This window comes from Danio rerio, chromosome 11 (genome assembly GCF_052040795.2).
Source record: "Danio rerio strain M-AB ecotype USA chromosome 11, GRCz13ab, whole genome shotgun sequence".
Taxonomy (NCBI): domain Eukaryota; kingdom Metazoa; phylum Chordata; class Actinopteri; order Cypriniformes; family Danionidae; genus Danio; species Danio rerio.
In genome coordinates, this window is record NC_141031.1 from 40,251,366 (window position 1) to 40,271,878 (window position 20,513).

A 20,513-nucleotide genomic window follows, 5' to 3' on the forward strand; every position below is an offset into this window, starting at 1 on the left:
ATGACTAAAATACTCCACCTCTTAGATTGATTTATGCTTTCTTCATGTATGACTTTAGCTAGATTAGGATACAGTAATAAAAAAATCTCTGTATGCATGGTAGATTCTAAATAAGAGCCTGGTCTTGCTAATATTGCAATGGTATTACAGCAATTGAAACTAACGCACCTCTTTCTCCGTCAGCTCCACCTGCAGTGTGTTCACCTTCTCTTTCAGATCTTTATTCTCCTTTTTATATGAATCCAGCTCCTCCATTCGCTCTCGGTCTTCACGCTCTCTTTGCTCTTTCAGTCGCTCGATAATTCGCTCCTGTGAAACAAATGAGGAAGCAAAAACAAATATATTTCTCTTGGCTGATCAATATAAGTACTAAACATCTTCATTCTCCACAGATTAGAGGGTAAATTCAGTAAAACGGAATAATCCTGGTGAAGATCATTCTATTTAAAATGGGGGTGAATGCTGAGAAAGTGTGATGTGTTTAATTAAGGATTTTTTGGCTTGTTTAATGATTTGCATAATTACTTTATAGAACTGTGTGCTGAAATAACACAGTAGGTGAACATGAATGCTGCTATTAGACAGCATACATTTAGTCCTTACTAATGTTTTCCATTAGCATTTATATTAGATGCAAAATTATTTAAGATATTGAGTCTTGCTTTTCTGAATAAGTGATTTATGCTTAAAATAAGAATACATCTTTGTCACTGTAATCCAAAAAAAAGCAATATGATACTTATTTTTAATCCAATGTTTAAATCTTGTTATATTTTATCAATTTTGACATTTTTGTGACATTTTCTGTGAAAAAGACAATATTGTTTCAGAGTGTTATTTCTTGTAAAAATCAATCTTGTAATAATTTATCGAATATATCCTAATGTAAAAATGTTTTAGTATTTAAAATGAAGATGGCAAATCTACAAGGGTTTCATTTGAGTTGGTAAACATTGTAAGTTGTCATATATTGCAAAAAAAAAAAGTTTTCCCAAGTTTATTTTGGGTAACACTTTATTTTGATGGTCCATTTAAGTATTAGTAGACTGTCTACTTAATATCTGTTGATACAGACATTCAACAGATATTTAACTGACTATATGAAACTTTGCAAGTACATGTAAACTTACACTAACCCTAACCCTAACCCTAACCCCAACCTAACAGTTTACTTATAATCTAAAAAGAAGTAGTTGATATGTAGATGCAATGTATATTCAACAAACGGACCATCAAAATGAAGTGTGGCCTTATTTTGTCTTATTTTACATAAAAATAGCATTATTAAATCATGATATATTCCCTTACGGTGCAAAATTATATATCAAATTCAGTTTTATTTTTTTTTTAACAAAAAACTAAAGGTCGATTTTTACTTCTGCGTCAAGTGATCGGCTTGACCCATTCATCTAGTGCACCCTTATGGGAGTCAACACTTGTGAAACTCGCTCCATCGAGCTCGATGCTCTCAGAACCGCCCACACTCGTCACAGCTACCAAGCCGACCAATCACAGAGCTTGTGCTACATGTTGTTGCGACATGTAGGTACATTTTTGAAGGGTGATGTCTATGCGACCAACACGAAGTATGAACCAGCCTTATGTCATTAATAAAGTCAATTTATAGTAATCAATTAAAATTATTAAATTTAAGTAAGAACAAGCATCTGTTAATTAGAAAAATGAATGAACCCACTGGCAGATTTTTTTTTTTTACCTTGTTTTAAGAATAACCTCAATCCATTTTGATAATCTATTCATTAACAAGACTAAATGTATTGTCATTTTGACAGAATAAACTACCAAGATAATTTTTACACTGTATTTCTGCAGCGTAAATACTGTGAATAATGTCATGCAGATTATTGTTCAATGCAAATTGTTGAGCATTTTATGCAGATATAACCTTAAAGGTGCTGTAAGTAAGTTATTGACTCTTCTAAAGCATAAAAATACCATTACATGTTTGCAGATCTTTAAGAAACATGCTAGCTGAACATACTTGTTTATCTGAAAAACATAGCAAAAGTCAGTTATTCTTCTTTAAAAATGTGCTTTCCGCTCAGCATGTCTATCTTTGTTTTGGTCTGTGTAACTCCGCCCACTGCCAGTTTACCCAATTATAATTCCACACCCTGGATTGCCCTGGCAGAAACAAACAGTGTATTTCATTTCAACCATGAAGGCTGCCTCAATGCATGCAGGCGCCTAAAATGCTTTATTCACGCAACCTGGTGGCCATTTTCCCATGTTCGCGCATTTGCATTGACTTTGTTCCTATCCGCTGGTAAAGTCGTGACATATCGGTGATGTATGGAATAGTGTTTCCGGGTCCAAGCCACTACTCATTTGAATTAAGAAAATATTTGTTTATGACCACTGTTTAGTCATATCACACATTTAAGTGATCATCCTCTGGGCTTGTTGCATCACAAATACCAAAAGTTTAAGAATTTATAAAAAATAATAATAATAATAATTGTAATTAATCATTTTCTGGCCATTGGATATTAGGCATGGACAAATATATTACGATCGTGATTTTCGAAAGTGTTACATCGCTTTCTAAACATTTATTATTACCATATAATAAGTCTCCCAATACAGTTTGATAGAGTGCTGGGACCCGGAAGCCGCTTCGTGTAACATCACACTTGCAGATGCAGATGTAATCTACTTGCATGAATGCTTTCACTTTTGTTTTGCGTCCGTTGATGCCACCAATCTGGCAACTGGCATGTGCATCAATCTAAGGAGGAGGGGCTGGGTAAAAAAAAAAAAACGACTAACATTTTGAATCTGGACTGCAATACCCAATTCAACCACTAGGCTGTCAATCCTACATATACTGGTAAAAATATCTGCTAATTAACAGTTTCCGTATTTTGGGATTCACAAGTGTTTTCTGTTTATTTATGGTTATGAATTGCTTTATGAGATGTTAATCTCTGCTCTGTCGACTTTTAATTACGAAAAGTCAACTTTACAGTTTAACAAAGTGACTTCTATTGACATTTTAGTCATTTGAAAATAATATAATGTATAATAAATATATAATAATAAGTCTGTAAAATAACAGAAAATGTGCTGCCAGTTTTTTTACAAGGTTTTTGTAGCGTAATATACAACACCAACCCAAATAATATATCACATTAAACTATTAAAAATGTCAATAAAAGTCACTTTTTTAAACTTTTCAAGGTTAAAAGTTGCTGAAAGAAAGATTAAGTCCTACAGTGAAATTCAAATGCATAAATAAACAGAAAAAAAAACAAAAATAAAAATATGAACCACAAAATAGGGAAAACTGCTAACTCACAGATATTTTTTTACAGTGTACTGCGCCTTTAAAGAAGCTTTCCAAATGAACGCTCTGGAAACCTAAATCAGTTTAAAAGACGCAGCTTTGATTTGAAGTGCTTGGATTTGGTTTGCTGTTTGTGGTACCTTCTCAGACAGAGCTTCCTCCAGCGTGGCGAGGGCAGTGTCAGTGTTGCTGGAGTCCGTCTGTAGAGACTTCACTCTGTCCTTCAGGTTCCCCAGCTGCTTATCTTTATCCCTCAGCTGCTCCTGAAGGTTTTCAATCTTACAGAAAGAAAGAAGATAAATCCACTGCAGATTAACTGTTCATCCAGTGTTTGGAGTCCCCTTTTGATTGATTGATTGTTTTATGTTCCTTCAGCTTAGTCCCTTATTTATCAGGGTCGCCACAGCAGAATGAACCTCCAACAATTCCAGAATATGCCCTTACAACCGCAACCCAGTACTGGGAACTCTTTTGATTCACAATTCAAATAATTGGGTTATTCGTGAATAAAATGTCTAGATAAAGGTGGTTTCTGTAGGAATTATTATGCATTAATCACTCTTTTTATTGCTAAAGTTGTGAGCAGCTTGGTGCTAGAAAAAAAGAAAAAAAAAAGAAAAATTCTCTAAAGTCGTTTGTGAAAGACTGTAGAGTGATTCTTTTGCAAAAGGAGGTGATGTTTATGCAGGAGGTGATTTATTCTATGACACAATAAACAAATGCTTACAATGGTTAGGATAGCACACACTATACATTTTTTTTAATTTTGCTAATATATGGTAAATACAAACAAACACAGGTGTGGTTGCAAGAATTTTGCTATTTAAAATAAGTTTGAGACTATAAAATATTTTTAAAAATTTTATGATAAACTACTGTATTTAATTAACTTACTACCATTGAACTTTTGTTACATAGGCAAAAAAAAAACCATACCAAAAGCATGTTTTGCTCATTAGCATAGACTGCCCTGAGTGAGAAGCAGCTGTCAGCAATTATTCTTTAAATCTGCCACTATGTTGACACCAAGGTATTTGTAGTTACGCACTCTTTTGGAAATACGGCGTGGAGCACAATTTAATTTGAATTTAAAACAAAAGTCACCTAAACAGCACAATTTGGATCAAAGTCGAAAAAGAGGGCAGTTTCAAATAGTCTTAAAACATTATCTGTGCAGTATTGTTAGCTGAAATTTGGCATAATAGGACCCCTTTCAACATAAAATATACCTGTAGGTGCACTGGTCATACATACATCAGTGCTTCTCACACACAGATTTTTTTTGGGCGGGCTGTCCTGGTATATTTACAGCCACCCAAGTATATTTGGTGACACTTTTTTTTACTATTATTATCACTTTTTTGTATTTGCAAAAGATAACCAAATATCTGCGATTGATTAACCCGTGGACAGTCTTCTCTCACTCGACACGTTCCATACTGAATTTTCTTTGTGCGCGAGAACTGTCAACACTCCCACAGACATTCTCATGAGCTCTGCATCGACCCACAGAGATGCGCCTTTTTTATACTTAAGAATACGTCTGGCTAAAGTTTGTGAATCTCCTAAAATGTCTGGGATTCAACTTTCTAAAATTGTTGTTAATTGAATGCGTTTTTGCATTACCTTCTTATTTAAGCCTATACTTTTTCTCTTGGCTTCGCAGCTAAAAGCTTGCACACAACCACGAGAGTAAGCAAGAGAAACATTGAATAATACATTGATTAATCTAAACAACTCAGAAAAATTTTACAATATACTCAGAGAAGACCAAATACCATCTAAACTGGCTGCAAAATATATGTGCACCGTTAGAAATGGTTAATCAGATATAACCAGAGAACGAGTCTGTTTTATTCTTTTTTTTCTGTCATTTATTTCTTATTTGCTGTATAATTTATTATGATGTTAATATATTACATATTTAACTTTAACCCATTGAAAAGAAAAAGTGTATTACAGTGTCATAATAAATGAAATATTCATAAAAATCATATTATTTTTTGTTTGTCATATGTAGTTAACCAGGGGTGACGCGGTGTCACAGTAGGTAGTGCTGTCGCCTCACAGCAAGATGGTTGCTGGTTCGAGCCTCAGTTGGGTTAGTTGGTGTTTCTGTGTGGAGTTTGCATGTTCTCCCCGCGTTCGCGTGGGTTTTCTGCGGGTGCTCAAGTTTCCCCCACAGTCCAAAGACATGCAGTACAGGTAAATTGGGTAGGATAAATTGTCCGTAGCGGATGAGTGTGTATGAGTGTGTATGGTTGCTTCCCAGAGATGGGTTGAAGCTGGAAGGGCATCCGCTGCGTAAAACATGTGCTGGATAAGTTGGCGGACAACTGACAACGGAGAAGGTAAATTCAGATAACTTGTTATCAGCAAAATGTTACAACTCTTTCTTTTAGGCTCCGCTGCTTTCTCCATCTAGCAGGAATGTGAGAGTGCGCAACTGACACAGATCGCCTGTGCTGCTGTTCTCTGCCACCCAGGGCTCTGTATTCTTTATCCATATGATTCATTAAATTGATTTGAACTTATTTGAAGCCTCTGACCGACCTTTAAACCTGGGGGACTACTGGGAAAGTCCAGCAGCGCCATGGGTAAAAGGTGTGTTTTAATCTGGCTACCATCACAAGTATCTTTCAAACCTGTGAGAAGCACAACATACATCATTTGAAAAATTCTAAGTCAACAAAATAAAAAAATAAATAATAGGTTGAACCGACAATGAGGAACATCAATAAGTCAGCATTTACTGAAAGGGATAGCTGTATAATCATATCACTGTATTACTGGCGAGCTTCACAAAGATTCATGTTCAGCGGTCATTCAGAAAGTGCATATACTCAAGGCCGTCCTGCACAGATGAATAACTCAAGAGTAACGGCCACAGCACATGGCCGTCTGAGTGTGTTTTGCGGTCTGCTGGTTCATCTTTCACCGTCTTCTCCATTTGGATGCTTGGTGTTTAAGAAGCCTGAGATTGTTTCAGACCACAGTATATATCTGCTGCTGACTGTCAAACATGCTGGTTGGTCTCTAATGGTCCAGGAAGCATCTCGTGGGATTATTTATGCCTGATGATGATATTCGGTATGGTCAGATAATGGGCGAGATTTCACTTCCTTCAACCCCCCTAAGAATTAATGCATTCTTTTTGATGAATGGCACAATATCCCATTACCCAGAGTTACAAAGCTCTATGAGAAATGAGCTTTGACAACAAATGGAGTTGCTTTAAGATTTGTTAAAGATAAGCATAAAACAAAGGTTAAAAATAGTTTTATTTTTGCAAGAACTCAATAAAACACCACCATTTTTTACCTAAATTCCATTTAGAAGATATAAACATTCAAAACGTGCAGTCTTTCACTTTTGGCAAGAAGGATTGTTGATTTTGATACCACCACTGTAAAACTTGACTATTTATTTTAAATAGGAGAAATTAATTATCCTGAATTTGTCCAGATTCTGCCACTTCGCTCTAGTTAATTCTTGTTTTGATAGCAGAGTCTGGACAATAGTCCTATCTTGTCTAGTATGTTGTGCTCGGCTTGAGTTGTCTCGGGTCGAGGACTCACACTACTCGTCTGAGTGACATCTTGGCTGCCCTTGGGTTGTGGGCACTCCCACTTGATGCAGGTGCGCAAAGTCCGGGCGTGCTTGGGATGCGTGCTCTCATCCTGGTGTGTTTGCTGAATTGTTCACGGCATAGTGTTTTTGTTCTTAGCGCTCTAGTTTAGTTAGTTCAGTTTCGGTTGGCGCTGGGATCGGAAAAATGCATGCCGCATGTGAGTGCACTGTAAGTGTGTTTACATTTATTGTGTGCTCGTGTCTTGTGTTGTGTTTGTGTTGGTGTTGTGTTTAGCACGTGGTTCACATTTACATGAGCCGCATGCTTCAGTGTTGTGTTCCATGCGAACATGCGTTTAATAAATTCTCTCATTGGCTGCATGTTGTAGTGCCATCTATTTTCTAGTCCCACCCTCCTTGTTAACCCATTATTAGTTTATTAAGTTCACCTGTTTGTTTGCTAATTCTTTCACTTTACAGTCTTCTCTTGTCTGCTGTTCTGTGCCAGTGCGTCACACGTCGTCTTTCCAGTGTCATGTTGTGTTTTGTACAGCCCTGCTCTTCACTGCCAGCCTAGTTTGTATGTTTAGTTGCTTTTGTTAATGTTTCCCCCCTTAGGGTAGTTTTTGGTGCTCAGGTAGTTTCAACTACCTGACCTGTATGGTCTTTGTTTTACTCATAACCAAATCATAAACAAATAAAAAAATAATTAAAGTTACACGCAAATTACCACCTGTCAATCACTTTTTCCTCGGGACTCTGGCATGAATAAGCAGAGTGATCTGTGCTGTTATAATGGCGTCGACAAACTTGGTTGGTAAAAAATGTGCACAACCAACAGGAACCAACCAACAGTATCTGAGTAGTATCTAAAATTACTAAATACAGTATGAAAGCGAAAGATTGAAGCAGTGTACTGACGCTGTGACACGTTACCTGATTGATTGAAAAGACCAAAGAGTTAAATATCACGTTTAACAACTATAGTGAGATGTGATCCAGCGGTACATGCTTGATAAACTGTCTGATGTGCACTGCTCTCTGGGCTGACTGCTGGAGCTCAGACGCTGCAGCGCATGACAGAGTATGTGTTTGTGTGTGTGTGTGTGTGTGTGTGTGTGTGTGTGTGTGTGTGTGTGTGTGTGTGTGTGTGTGTGTGTGTGTGTGTGTGTGTGTGTGTGTGTGTGTGTGGACACGTGATGTGCGTTTTCAGCAGTATAGTGTGGAATGAGGGATGTTCAGAGATGCTAGGTGAAATGCCAGTGTAGACGTAGATTGTTTTCGTTTTTTAAACTAAGATGCTTATTGATTCATTTCAGATTGATTACCTTCTTCTGCAGGACGTTGATTTTGCGTTCTTTGACTTCCAGCATGTCCTTCATGTCTCGGATTTCTCCAGCCAGAGTTCCCTTCTCCTCTGTCAAGTCTTGAAGCTGCTTTGTCTTTTTATTAAGGAATGATTCTTTCTCCTCAAGGCGCAACCTGAGAGCATCCACCTGAAGACGAATATTAGGTTAACAATGAAATATGATTTTTTTAAAAATATAATAAGTGAAAAAAACAAATATGCACAGAAAATATAAATTTCTGTGGGATTCCACTGGGGAAAGACTTTTTTTAAAAATTGACAAAGGCGAATGTAAATATTAAAAGGTATCACTTTATCTTGATGGTCCCTTAAACACATTTTGTTGAATTTAAGTTACAATGCATCTACATGCCAACTAATTCTCATTAGATTATAAATAGACTGTTAGGTAGGGGATAGGGTTAAGGTTAGTGTAAGTTGACATCTACAGTACTTGCAAAGTTTCTTAAAGTCAATTAAATGTTGAAGGAGCAGTATCAGCAAAAAGTCTACTAATACTCAATTGAGAAGTAATTGGCATGTAGCTGCAATGCAACTTTTAGTCAACAAAATGTGCAATAGGGACTATAAAAAGTGTTACCATAAAAAAATACATTTTAATAGCATTTTATTTTATTTTTAATATAATAAAAGTTTTATATAAAAAACAAAACAACAATAACAAAAATAAATAAATAAAGTAAAAAATATAAATAAAATAAAATAAAATAAAATAAAATAATTGAAATTGATTTGCACACGATTAAAATTTTCACAATGGGCAAAGGTAAATGTTATAAATATATATTTTTAATTAAATAAAAATACAGAAATTAAATAAATAAAATAAAACAAACTTAAACATTAAAAATTTTATATAAAAAATAATAACAAAAATAAATCAATAATTTTTTTTTAAGTTATGCACTCCAATATTTAAAATATAAAATTTTCATAGTGGGCAAAGGTAAATTTTATGAAAAAAAAAAACACTTTAAAATGTATTAAACAAATAACAAATAAAGTTACAAAAATAAAATAAATAAAATAAACTTTTAAACATTTTAATAATAAAATAAATAAATAAATAAAACAAAATAAACAAACAAATAAATAAATAAATAAATAAATAATTTAAAGTAATTTACACATGATTAAAATATTCACAATGGACAAAGTTAAATTTTATGAATTTTTAAAAAAATAAAATAATTATACATTTTTTTTAAAACCAAAATTAAACTAATAACAATAAATAAACTAATAAAATAAAATAAAATAAAATAAAATAAAATAAAATAAAATAAAATAAAATAAAATAAAGTAAAATAAAATAAAATAAAATAAAATAAAATAAAATAAAATAAAATAAAATAAAATAAAATAAAATAACCTCTGTTTGTAAGATGGCAGCGCGTTGCTCTTTGGCAGTGAGGGATTCTTTGAGCACTTCAATATGTTGTTTGCAGTCGGAATTCTGATTATTCAGAGTTTCCAGTTTTGTTTGCAGAGCCAAAAGCTCAGACTCTTTCTTGGAGAGCTCCTGCTTGAGCTGGTCAATCTGAAAGACATAAACAAAGCCACAAAGAAAGAGTACTTATTTACGGGACACAGAAAACACTTAGCATGTCAAACATTACAAAACATCAGATTATTTCAATTTTTCTTAATAGGAAAATTGAAACGTGCACTTGAGTTTTTCTTCTCTACATCTGTTCTCACTCACTGGAAAGACAGATTACAGAACGCAATCCCCATTTAATATACATCAGCCATTTGAATTATTGATGAACTGAGGTCTATAAATATCACAACAAAACCCCCAGCTGATTCGCCAGCATGTAAGAAACAGAGAAAACATTGAACATAATGATTCCCACACACGTTCGCAAAAACACACACCGGCAAACTAATGAGAGACCAAAAAAAATCTGTTCAAGTCATAACTGATAAAAAATATATATTAATATATGAGAGACAAGATTCTGCATTATACAATTGACTAAACAACAACACAACACTAGAATATCTGTACTTCATATATTGGTGACTAAGTATGTATATTTAAGCATATACATTTAATTTAGCAACTAAATAATAATTAAAACAAAAATATAGACATATAACAACATGATAAAAATACAACACTTACTAAAACTTTAAAAGAATTGAAAACAGAACATAATAAAACTAAAATGACAATAGTTATTTATGGTAATAAAACAACACTGGTCAGATTACCAAACCACATGCATTTTATTTAGTGTAAAATTTGCAAATGAGGCCAAATCTTAGTGTTTCTATTTATTATAGTTATATTTATTACAGTACTTATATGTTTTATTTATTAACAATTATAGAATTTTAGTTTATTTTAAGCTGCCTTTATTTTACATATATTATTAGTGTTAAATTCAACTGTGATTTCTGTTTTAGTACTTTTGTTGGGCTTTTGTAATTTGAAAATTAGAAAATAATAAATGTAGCTTTAAAATATCTGTATAAGTCTACAAACATAATTAATTTTAAACTTACAATTCTTAAAAATGTATTTTATTTTACAAAATATTTTGTAAAGTCTTAGTTAATAATAACATTTTATTTAGTTTTTTTATTTAATGAAACCATTTTATTTGATTAGATTTTATTTCTATTTTTTTATTTTATTTGTAATTTAATTTTATATTTTATTTATTTATTTATTTATTTATTTTAGCTTTACAATAAACAATTACAAAAACAACAGATAAATGCTTTTAGCAAGTGTTTATTTAATTTAATAAAAGTATTTTATATCATTATATTTTACTTTTGTATTTTTTATATTTTATTCTGTATTTTGTTATATATTTTATTTTATTAAATTAAATTAAATTAACATAACATTAACATTGACATAATAGTTTTAATAACTCATCTCTAATAACTGATTTATTTTATCTTTGCCATGATGAAAGTAAATAATATTTTTCTAGATATTTTCATGACATTCTCATTCATTTCATTTTCATTCTAGCTGAAATAAAACAAATAAGACTTTCTCTAAAAGAAAAAATATTATCATACATACTGTGAAAATTTCCTTGCTCTTTTAAACATCATTTGGGTAATATTTAAAAAGGAAAAATAAATTCAAAGGGGGGTTAAGAATTCTGACTTCAACTGTATGTAGTTGTTTTAAACTTGTGTCTGTTTATTTTATTTTACACAAATATTTTGTAAAGACTAAGTTAATAAAGACATTCTATTAAATTTTTTTATTTTATTTAATACAAATATTTTATTTTATTTTATTTTATTTTATTTTATTTGAAAAGTCAGCTTTGCAATAAAACAACAGATAAATTTTTTATCCATTTTTTTAAAAAGTTTTTTTTTTTAAATATAATTTTGTATGTAGCTTTAAAATATTTGTATACATCTATATAGTTGTTTTTAATCTTTAATCATTCATTCATTCATTTTCTGTGGTTCAGTCCATTTATTCATCAGGTGTCACCACAGCGGAATGAACAGCCAACTAATCCAACATATGTTTTACAAAGTGGTTTCCCTTCCAGCTGCAACCCAGTACTAGGAAACACCTATAAACTTTCATTCACACTCATACACAACGGACAATTTAGTTTATTTAATTAACCTACTGTATACCGCATGTCTTTGGACTGTAACATGCAAACTCCACACAGAGGTGCTAACTGACCTAACCGTGACTCAACCTTCTTGCTGTGAGGCAACAGTGCTAACCACTGAGTCACCATGTCGATTGTCTAAATTAATAATGCAATTTTAGTTTTTTTATTTAATTTATTATAACTACTTTATTTTTTATTTAAAATAATTTATTTTATTTTATATTTTATATTTTATTTTATTTATTTCAATGTTTTATTTTATTTTATTTTATTTTTATTTTTTATTTTATATTTTATTTATTAATTTATTTCATGAACATATTTTAAATTGAATTTATTTAATTGAATTTTAGTTTTAATTTTATTTAATTTTAATTGTTTATTTAATTTTATTTTGAATCAGTCTTAAAAACAACATATACATTTTTTTTATCAGTTTTTTGAAGCAGAAAATTATGTATGTAGCTTTAAAATATCTGTATACATCTACATAATTGTTATTAATCTTGTGCCAATTTAATCTAATTTAATTATTTAATTGTATTTATATCTATTTTATTTTCCTTATTTGAAAAATCAGCGTTGCAATCAATGGACCAAAAACAACAGATAAAAGTTTTTTTTTTTCATACAAAAGACAAAAAGAAGCATCAAAAAAACTGCTTTGTCACAGAAACAGCTGTCTTTTTCAGGATGACATCATCCATATTTCATATATCCAGTTCAATTCTCAAATAATGAAATTCCTACCCTAATTATTATTTTATATGAACATCACACTACTAAAGTGAAAGTGGTTTTATGTCATCCAAATCATTTATATTAACTTTTAGAAATGTTTGTCATATTTTCAGTTCTAGTTTACAATATCATGCAATCATCTGGTTATTTTCCAAAACTACACCTGCATGTTTTCTGAGCTAATATCACCCATAAACAGCCCTGTGCAATGTGTTATTTGCTAATAATTAGAGACGCAGTGTCTGATACGCAATGCGCGATAGACTTGTTGGCACTGTAAACTGGGACTGAGCCAAAGTTAGTGCGAGAAGAAGAAATCCCAATAAACCTGCAGCCGAAGAGCCGAGGTGTTTTGACAAGAAACACTGTCAGCAACACCACCGTGAGAAATACAGTATATACACACATCCTACAAATCCTATTTTAACACTGCTGCTTCTAGCATTACTCAGCAGAGCTATCATTACAGTTCACTGACACACTCCAAACACTTCACTTCAACTAAACACTTCAGCAAATGACAGATTTATTATTTTCAAAAGACGCTCGGTGGAGTATTTCATCTGATTTAGCTGCTTGAAGGATCTGGTTGCTGCTAATAGGAAATCATGCTTAATGTAAAGTGATATGACAAATATGTAAATCTTTATTGTTTTATTTGTTACTAAGCAGGTTTCATAACACATTTCACTTTAGTAATATTATATTCAATAAGAGAACACTCTAAGGGCAGGACTTTCATTATGTGCATGAGAACTGATATGGGTATATGAAATATGGATGATGTCATTCTTGAAAAGGACAGCTGTTTCAGTGACAAAGCAGTTTTTCAGGGTGCCTCTTTTTGTCATTTGTTTGAAAAAGATATTATATACATATTTGTTTTGGTCTGTTCATTTGATTTTCTTTTCAAATCAGAAATTACAATTTAAAAGTTATATTAATAAAAAAAATTAAAAATAAATAATAACAATAATAATAATAATAAAAATCTTTAAAAATAAAGTGATGTACACACGATCTGTGTTGTTACGAATACTATGAATAAAATAAAAGATAATAAAAAATTATTTAATGAAATAAAATAAAATAAAATACATTTAAATTAAATTAAAAATAATGATGAAAATAAATAAATAAAATAATGCACACACAATCCAAAATGTTATAAATAAATCAATAAAAAAATAATAAATAAATAAATACATTTAAATAAAATAATTAAAATTAAATTAAATTCAATTAAAATTAAAAATTAGATTGTTTATAACAAATAAATTTTCTTTTTATCAATTATAATGAATGCACATGATGTAATAAATTTCTTGCCAATCTGTACATACTATTTGTGTTTACATTAAACAAAAATCATTATTTTTTTAATTTACAAAATAGTGGGGCAACAGTTGGCATTTCTGTGCGGAGTCTGCATGTTCTCCCTGTGTTCACGTGGGTTTCCTCCGGGTGCTCTGGTTTCCCCCACAGTACAAAGACATTCACTATAAGTTAACAAAATAAGCTAAATTGGACGTAGTGTATGTGTGTGAATGCAAGATTATGTGGGTGTTTCCTAGTGTTGGGTTGCGGCTGGAAGGGTATCCACTGCATAAAACATATGCTGGATAGGTTGATGGTTCATTCTGCTGAGGCAACCCCTGATTAATAAAGGGACCAAGCCGAAAAGAAAATGAATGAATGAATGAATATCTGACTTAACTGCATTTAATTACATGAAAAAGTGAAATGCATTATTTTTACAAACAGGAACATTTCCCACTTTGCATAGTTTGTCTTTGTCTTGTTATTGACAAATGTTATTTTTACAAACAGTAACATGTTCTTATTATTTACTTTCCACTCTTCTTCTCATAAAATAACTGCATGAATACCTGAAAACTAGGAAGTCTTTTTATAAGATTTGTATACTAATTTTGTGCTGCTTCTCCCATACATTATATTAAAACAAATGTTTTAACTCAATTAAACAAGCTGTTCACATTTTGGCACTGTTTTAAGCTATACAAAGATTAACATAACATTATTTTTAAACTTATAAATTTAAATTAAGATGACCAGAAAAGCTCATTTGATTCAACAAAAACATTTCAGCCAGGCAAAATTTGTTTTAGTTTTTTTACAATGAGGGATAGTTCACTTAAAAATGAAAATGATCAATCCCCCTCTCTCTCTCTCTCTCTCTCTCTCTCTCTCTCTCTCTCTCTCTCTCTCTCTCTCTCTCTCTCTCTCTCTCTCTCTCTCTCTCTCTCTCTCTCTCTCTCTCTCTCTCTCTCTCTCTCTTTATATATATATATATATAATATTTTTGTGTTCAACAGAAAAAAGAAAAAAGTTTTAATTAAGTGCAGGATCAATAAATGATGACAGATTTAATTTTTACCCCTTTAAGTTTGTCATGGCCATTATAAACTTTTCTATAATCCCAAAAGCATCCGTGTTCACAACTTCAAATAGTAATTAAAATTTTTTTTTAATTAAATTAAAAATACGATAAAATAAATAAACAAATAGATAAAAATCTTTAATAAATATAAAATAAAATAAAACAAAATAATAATAATAATAAAATGAAAAAACAATAAAAATTAAAAAATTAAAAATAAAGATAAAGATTAAATAAAATAAAATAAATCAAAAATTGAAATAAAATAAAATACAAAATAATAATAAATAAAAAAATAAATAAAATAAACATTTGAACAAAAAAATATAAAATAAATATAAAGATAAAGATAAAATAAAAAAAAATACCATAAAAATAATAATACAAAATAAAATAAAATTAATAAATAAAAAAACAGATAAAATAAAATAAGACAACAAAATAAAACAAAATAAAAAATACTAATAAAAATAAATAAAATAAAACATAAAACAAAATTTTTAAAACATTTTTTACTTTTGAATTCCTTTAAAAACACTTTATACCATCTCACATGCACACAATGCGAGCATTTACACTCCCCAAGTGCAATGTTTATCTTTTTAAAGAAGCTCTTTACCTTGGTCTTCATGAACTTGGAGTGGTTTTTGTAGACCTCCATCTGCTTGATCTCCTCCTCTCGGTCTTCTGTATTCAGCAATCCATTCGCCTTCAACATCTGAATCTCGTCCTCCAGGTCCCGAATGTTGCGCTCCAAGGAGGCGATTTTGGTGTCCTGGATAAACAATTTAGTGGAAAAATTAGCCACGTTGTACTCCATCCCCTTAAGCTAGCAATGACAACTTTTTATGGGTGCAGATTCAAGGGGTCCGAGGCATGCCAAACCCCAATTCCCAACACACAGGAAGAAATCACAACAAGACAGGGATACGCCAAAAACTCAGCATCGCCAGTGAGGAGCTGCAGTACTGCTGCATAGCCAAAGCAGAATCTGTCTCTCTCATGCTAATGGATCAGCATGTAATCACCATTTGGTCGAAGTAGGAGCGCACATCCAGCCCGGACGGAGACAGAGACGCTCTTTCTTTGCACGTTTTTGCCTCTTTGAACTGGGAGAGAGGGTTGCGGCGCTGCAGCTCCTTCAGCTTTTTAAATAAATAATACAACGTCTTTGGCATTAGCTATGGTCCATCTCCCGTTCAGACATACTGTACATAAGAGCATGTTTGCCACTGCCTTCCTCTGATAACCCGCCCTTCTCTCTCTCTCTCTTTGCTCTCACAGACATCAATAGACACCATTTACACATGAGGCCTTTGAAAAGCATTGCAGAAATCGCAGCTTTGACTGTAATGTTTGCTCATTTAGTAGTAAGTGAAGGTAATGCTATACCTTGCGGCTCTATGAGAGATATTATCCATCTTCAGAGCACATGCAAACAGATCAGATTTCCGCTGTGTGTTTCTGTCATCGTCTCCCACGCCTGCATCCGTGCTCTCGGTGTTGTAAACAACTCCACCTGTTCCCATGGCACCGGAATCAGCATCCCTGCTCGGCCAATAGGGCGGGAGAACATCGCTGCTAATTCTAAACGGGTCATGAACTGACTTTCCTTGTTGATTTAGTCTCTAAGGTCCACTTATAAAGATTTTGCACATCAAAAATGTCATAATTGAAAGCTAACAGGCTATTTTCTGCTCATGTTTTGAATTAAAAACACTGTTAGAATAGGTCTAAGACTATAGAAAGCATATAGTTTATCGTTTAACGGTCAATATGGCGAATGAAGCCCCACCTACAGGAGCCAATTATTAATCAGTCTGCGGGAGAAGCTCGGACCAGACGTGTGCTTTATGACAGGCTTTTTGTTTAACAAATACACTGGAATCTCAGCTAATATTTGCTTCAAACACATAAGAAATATATCCACATGAAGCTTGAAATTTGTATTTTTTAATGAACCAACTGCACTTGAAAACAAAAGTTTTTGATTTTGTGATCTGTAAACGAGCTTGAGGTACAATGCATCCTGTCAAAATCACAAGACAGCAACTACAAGAACGCCCAAAACTTGTAAACAAAGAGTCGCTGACATTTCTGGAGAAGATATGCCATCAAGACCAAGTTATGAATTACTTCAAAAGACCACAGTGATCTGACAAAGCATTATCCAGAGGATGGAAATTTGCAACGCTGCCATAAATGAGGTTGGTGTCGTGATCTTGTTACTTGCGCATTCACTAGGGCAACCTGAAAAAGAAATTCTGATTTTGTGTGATTCAAACGTTTAGAAACGAAGCTTATGAGACAGTTGTTTAATTGTATTGTTGATTTCAAATATATAATATAATCAGAGTTCCACGTTAACTTTTTTGATCACCAGCTACTGTGGCTAGTAGATTTCCAACATTACTAGCCACTCGCCGTTTTCACTAGCCACACTTTCTGGTTGGGAAAATATATTTTATATGCATAAATTTGATTTGACATGCTAAAATGAGTTGATTTAGATGTTGTGTTATGTCCACATGCCTCCTCATTCATTTAACTTCCTGTGTGTATTGTGTATTATCTGGCTCAGTGTGCATGAGCAAATGTGTTGTCGCAATGCAATCAGTTTTTATTTCACATGACTTTTCAGGGCTCAAAATTAAGGATTTACCAAATTTATCTCTGACCACACCAAATAAGTATTTCTTAGCCACAATTTTTTATAAGCTAAAAATATAGCTCTGTAGATGCACTTTTTAATTCAACAAAACTTTTCTTTAAAAAAAAAACATTACATTTAAAAAAGGAAATATTGTCATGTATCAAAAATATGCACAGCAATCTGTCATGGCTAAAAGTCCCAGATCACCAGTTAACTACACATTAACGGGGAGTAATCTCCCATTAAAGCAATGTTATTGTAAAAAAATATGATTAAACCATATTAACAAAAATAACTGTAAGCAAAAGAAAGCAGGTGAAACATACCGTGTTTGATAATGAAAGGATGATCACGTGCACACGGTTAGTATAGGCCTGTTAATAATCTGTTTAAAGAATAATTAAAAGTGACCGCTGCTGCTTACAAAAGAATATTTGTATTTAATTTCAATTTTGAGCTTTTGAAAGCAGCAGGACTGAGGGTGCAGCATCATCGCTCTTTGTTCAGTCTATTTCAAAGGGAACCAATCGCACCAGTTTCCTTTAGACATGGTTGCTTCGCGCAAGTAAACGGGAGCCCGCGAGTAATCATCCTCTCATTCGGTATTTACCTTCTTTTTAACTGTTTTGCTCGCGTGAACACAGTTATTTTTGTCAGTCGTGCTGCTTCTCCATTCTAAGATCGCATTTGCACGAATATTGGGCCACACTTATTGTCGAACCCTGCTTTTAAGAAAACTACAATTTAAAAAGGATTTCCAACCAGCCAAAGTGGCTAGCGGAGGTGTCTGTCTAACCTGCCAGAGCTGAAATTTACCTGCATTTAGTGGGCTGGTAAGTGTTAATGTAAAGCTCTGAATATAATCATAAACTTGGCAAACAGTTTTGGAGAATTTGATGTTTCCAAATTCAGACAGAATGCATGAGCAAATACTGCCCGAGAGGCGTTTCAAACATGGCCGCCGATTAAAATGGCTTGCCTTAATGTTAGTTCATAATCACCAACCACCTTAATTCGTCATTTATTCATACTAAAGTAATGTTGAGTTTACATAGTAATGCATCATTATTCATGTACTGTTAATGTAAACTGTTACCGATAATATTTTTTGTGTAAACCCAGAGTGAAGCGAGTGCATGTGCCCATTTTGGCCAATCAGACATTTCTGTTGAGCTCCTGAACACACTGGCCATTCAGCTCATGCTGATATCCTCTCTCATTGGTTGCAGCTCGTCACTACATCTGACCACGGCCACCCCTGTGTAAACTCTGGCCACCCCTCTGGCCACCCCAATGACATTGCTGTTGATATTATTAATTTAAATGTACTTGCAAAAATGTAAAATATTTAAATAAATAAATACAATGGGAATATGCAATATTTTAAGAGTAATACATTAAATGAATTTAAACCACATTATTTCATTTACTACAAACAAAAATATAACATTACACTGCATTTTTTGGGCACCACCCTAAGACTTGGTGTGGCCTCTTCTGGCCACCCCTAGGAAAATTTTCTGGGGGCGCCACCGCATCTGACCGCATGTGGAGTCGAGTCGGCCGACTGGTCTGGAATGTTTAGCCTGCTAGATATTAGATTTCCATCGCTTCAGTGAGCCTCTTTGAAGCATTGTTTAGTAGTTCATACATAAAGACTGCCGAGCTCCCCATTTTTCTCTACGATCCGATCAGTCAGCGAGCTCGTTAATTTCCAAATCGGACTCAAATCGGGTTTAAAATCCTGTAGTGTGAACTAGTCTTAACAGTGACAACAGTGAAGGCATAATTAAACTAGTCTTAACAGTCTCAACAGTGAAGGCATAATTAAAGGTGAAATAAAAAAAAAATATATATTTTAGATGTTACAATCAGTATGTTAGTTTTAATGATGTCTATAAAATTTGCGTTTAGAAGATATAAACCTGATATAAACACCCAAAGCTGCAGTTTGTCTTTTACGCCTAAACGCATCAACAATTTTTTTCACCTCGTACTTCAGAGGTTCAAATCTTGACCAATCAAATGTTCTCTAGTATCTGACATGCTCCACCCCCTTCAAGACACTTCTCATTTGCTTTTCATTTGAAGTGTTTAAGCTCAATCTCTCTCACTAGCAGAGCTGTTTTAAAAACAAAACTCAATTGGCTGTTTTTAAAGGGGAGGAGCTACTCAATGTCCTACACTCCCTTCATGTTTCACTTAAGATTATGTCAAATTTCGAATAAAATGCACATTTCAAAGCACTTCTTGAGACCTTTAAAGCATTATGGTCAGATCCAACATGGTTAAAACCGCATTTAATTTTTGTCTCTCTAAAAAATCCAAAATCAAATTGTGCCCAGTTTGAAAACAAATCTATGGTGAAATTAAGTCGGTCTGGAACTTAATCTTAAGTTTAAAACATAATTTTGTTTTTGGGGCTTCTTTATCATTATCATTTTCATTATCGTTTTCTGCGTAGACATGTGTGCCTCTCATTTTCAAGTCAATTTGAATTGTTGGGTGGATCTAAACAGGCAGTGATGTTGGCATATAGCTCTCTGCAACTCTCACATGGTCGCTCACTGAAGCTAAGCACGGCTGCGCCCGGTCAGTACCTGGATGGGAGACCACATGAGAAAGCTAGGTTGCTGCTGGAAGTGGTGTTAGTGAGGCCAGCAGGAGGCGTTAAACCTGCGGCCTGTGTGAGCCCTAATGCCCCAGTATACTGACTCTATACAGCTCAGTGACATTAAATCGAGGTCCTTGCTCATTGTGGTTGTAAAAAAAATCCCAGGATGTCATTTTAAAAAGCATCCTGGCCAAATTTACCCACTGGTTTCTGTCCATCATGGCCTAACCTATCATCCCTATAT

At 33.0% G+C, this 20,513-nt stretch overlaps 1 protein-coding gene across 20 annotated transcripts in view; it reads right to left on the reverse strand.

Moving 5' to 3' along the window:
• The window catches only part of erc2 (ELKS/RAB6-interacting/CAST family member 2), a 118,780-nt gene that overhangs the window by 37,944 nt on the left and 60,323 nt on the right, over positions 1 to 20,513 (reverse strand). For 17 of the 20 annotated variants that reach the window (XM_087274164.1, XM_087274156.1, XM_087274162.1 and 14 more), the window contains 5 exons: positions 15,622 to 15,777; positions 9,619 to 9,786; positions 8,206 to 8,373; positions 3,448 to 3,585; positions 169 to 309 (listed from right to left, as the gene is read on the reverse strand). In XM_087274164.1, coding sequence (XP_087130290.1) covers positions 169 to 309; positions 3,448 to 3,585; positions 8,206 to 8,373; positions 9,619 to 9,786; positions 15,622 to 15,777 — 771 coding nt within the window. Of the gene's footprint in view, positions 1 to 168; positions 310 to 3,447; positions 3,586 to 8,205; positions 8,374 to 9,618; positions 9,787 to 15,621; positions 15,778 to 16,394; positions 16,557 to 20,513 lie in introns of those variants that run through there. The other 3 variants (XM_087274174.1, XM_087274172.1, XM_087274173.1) reach the window with 1 other exon arrangement.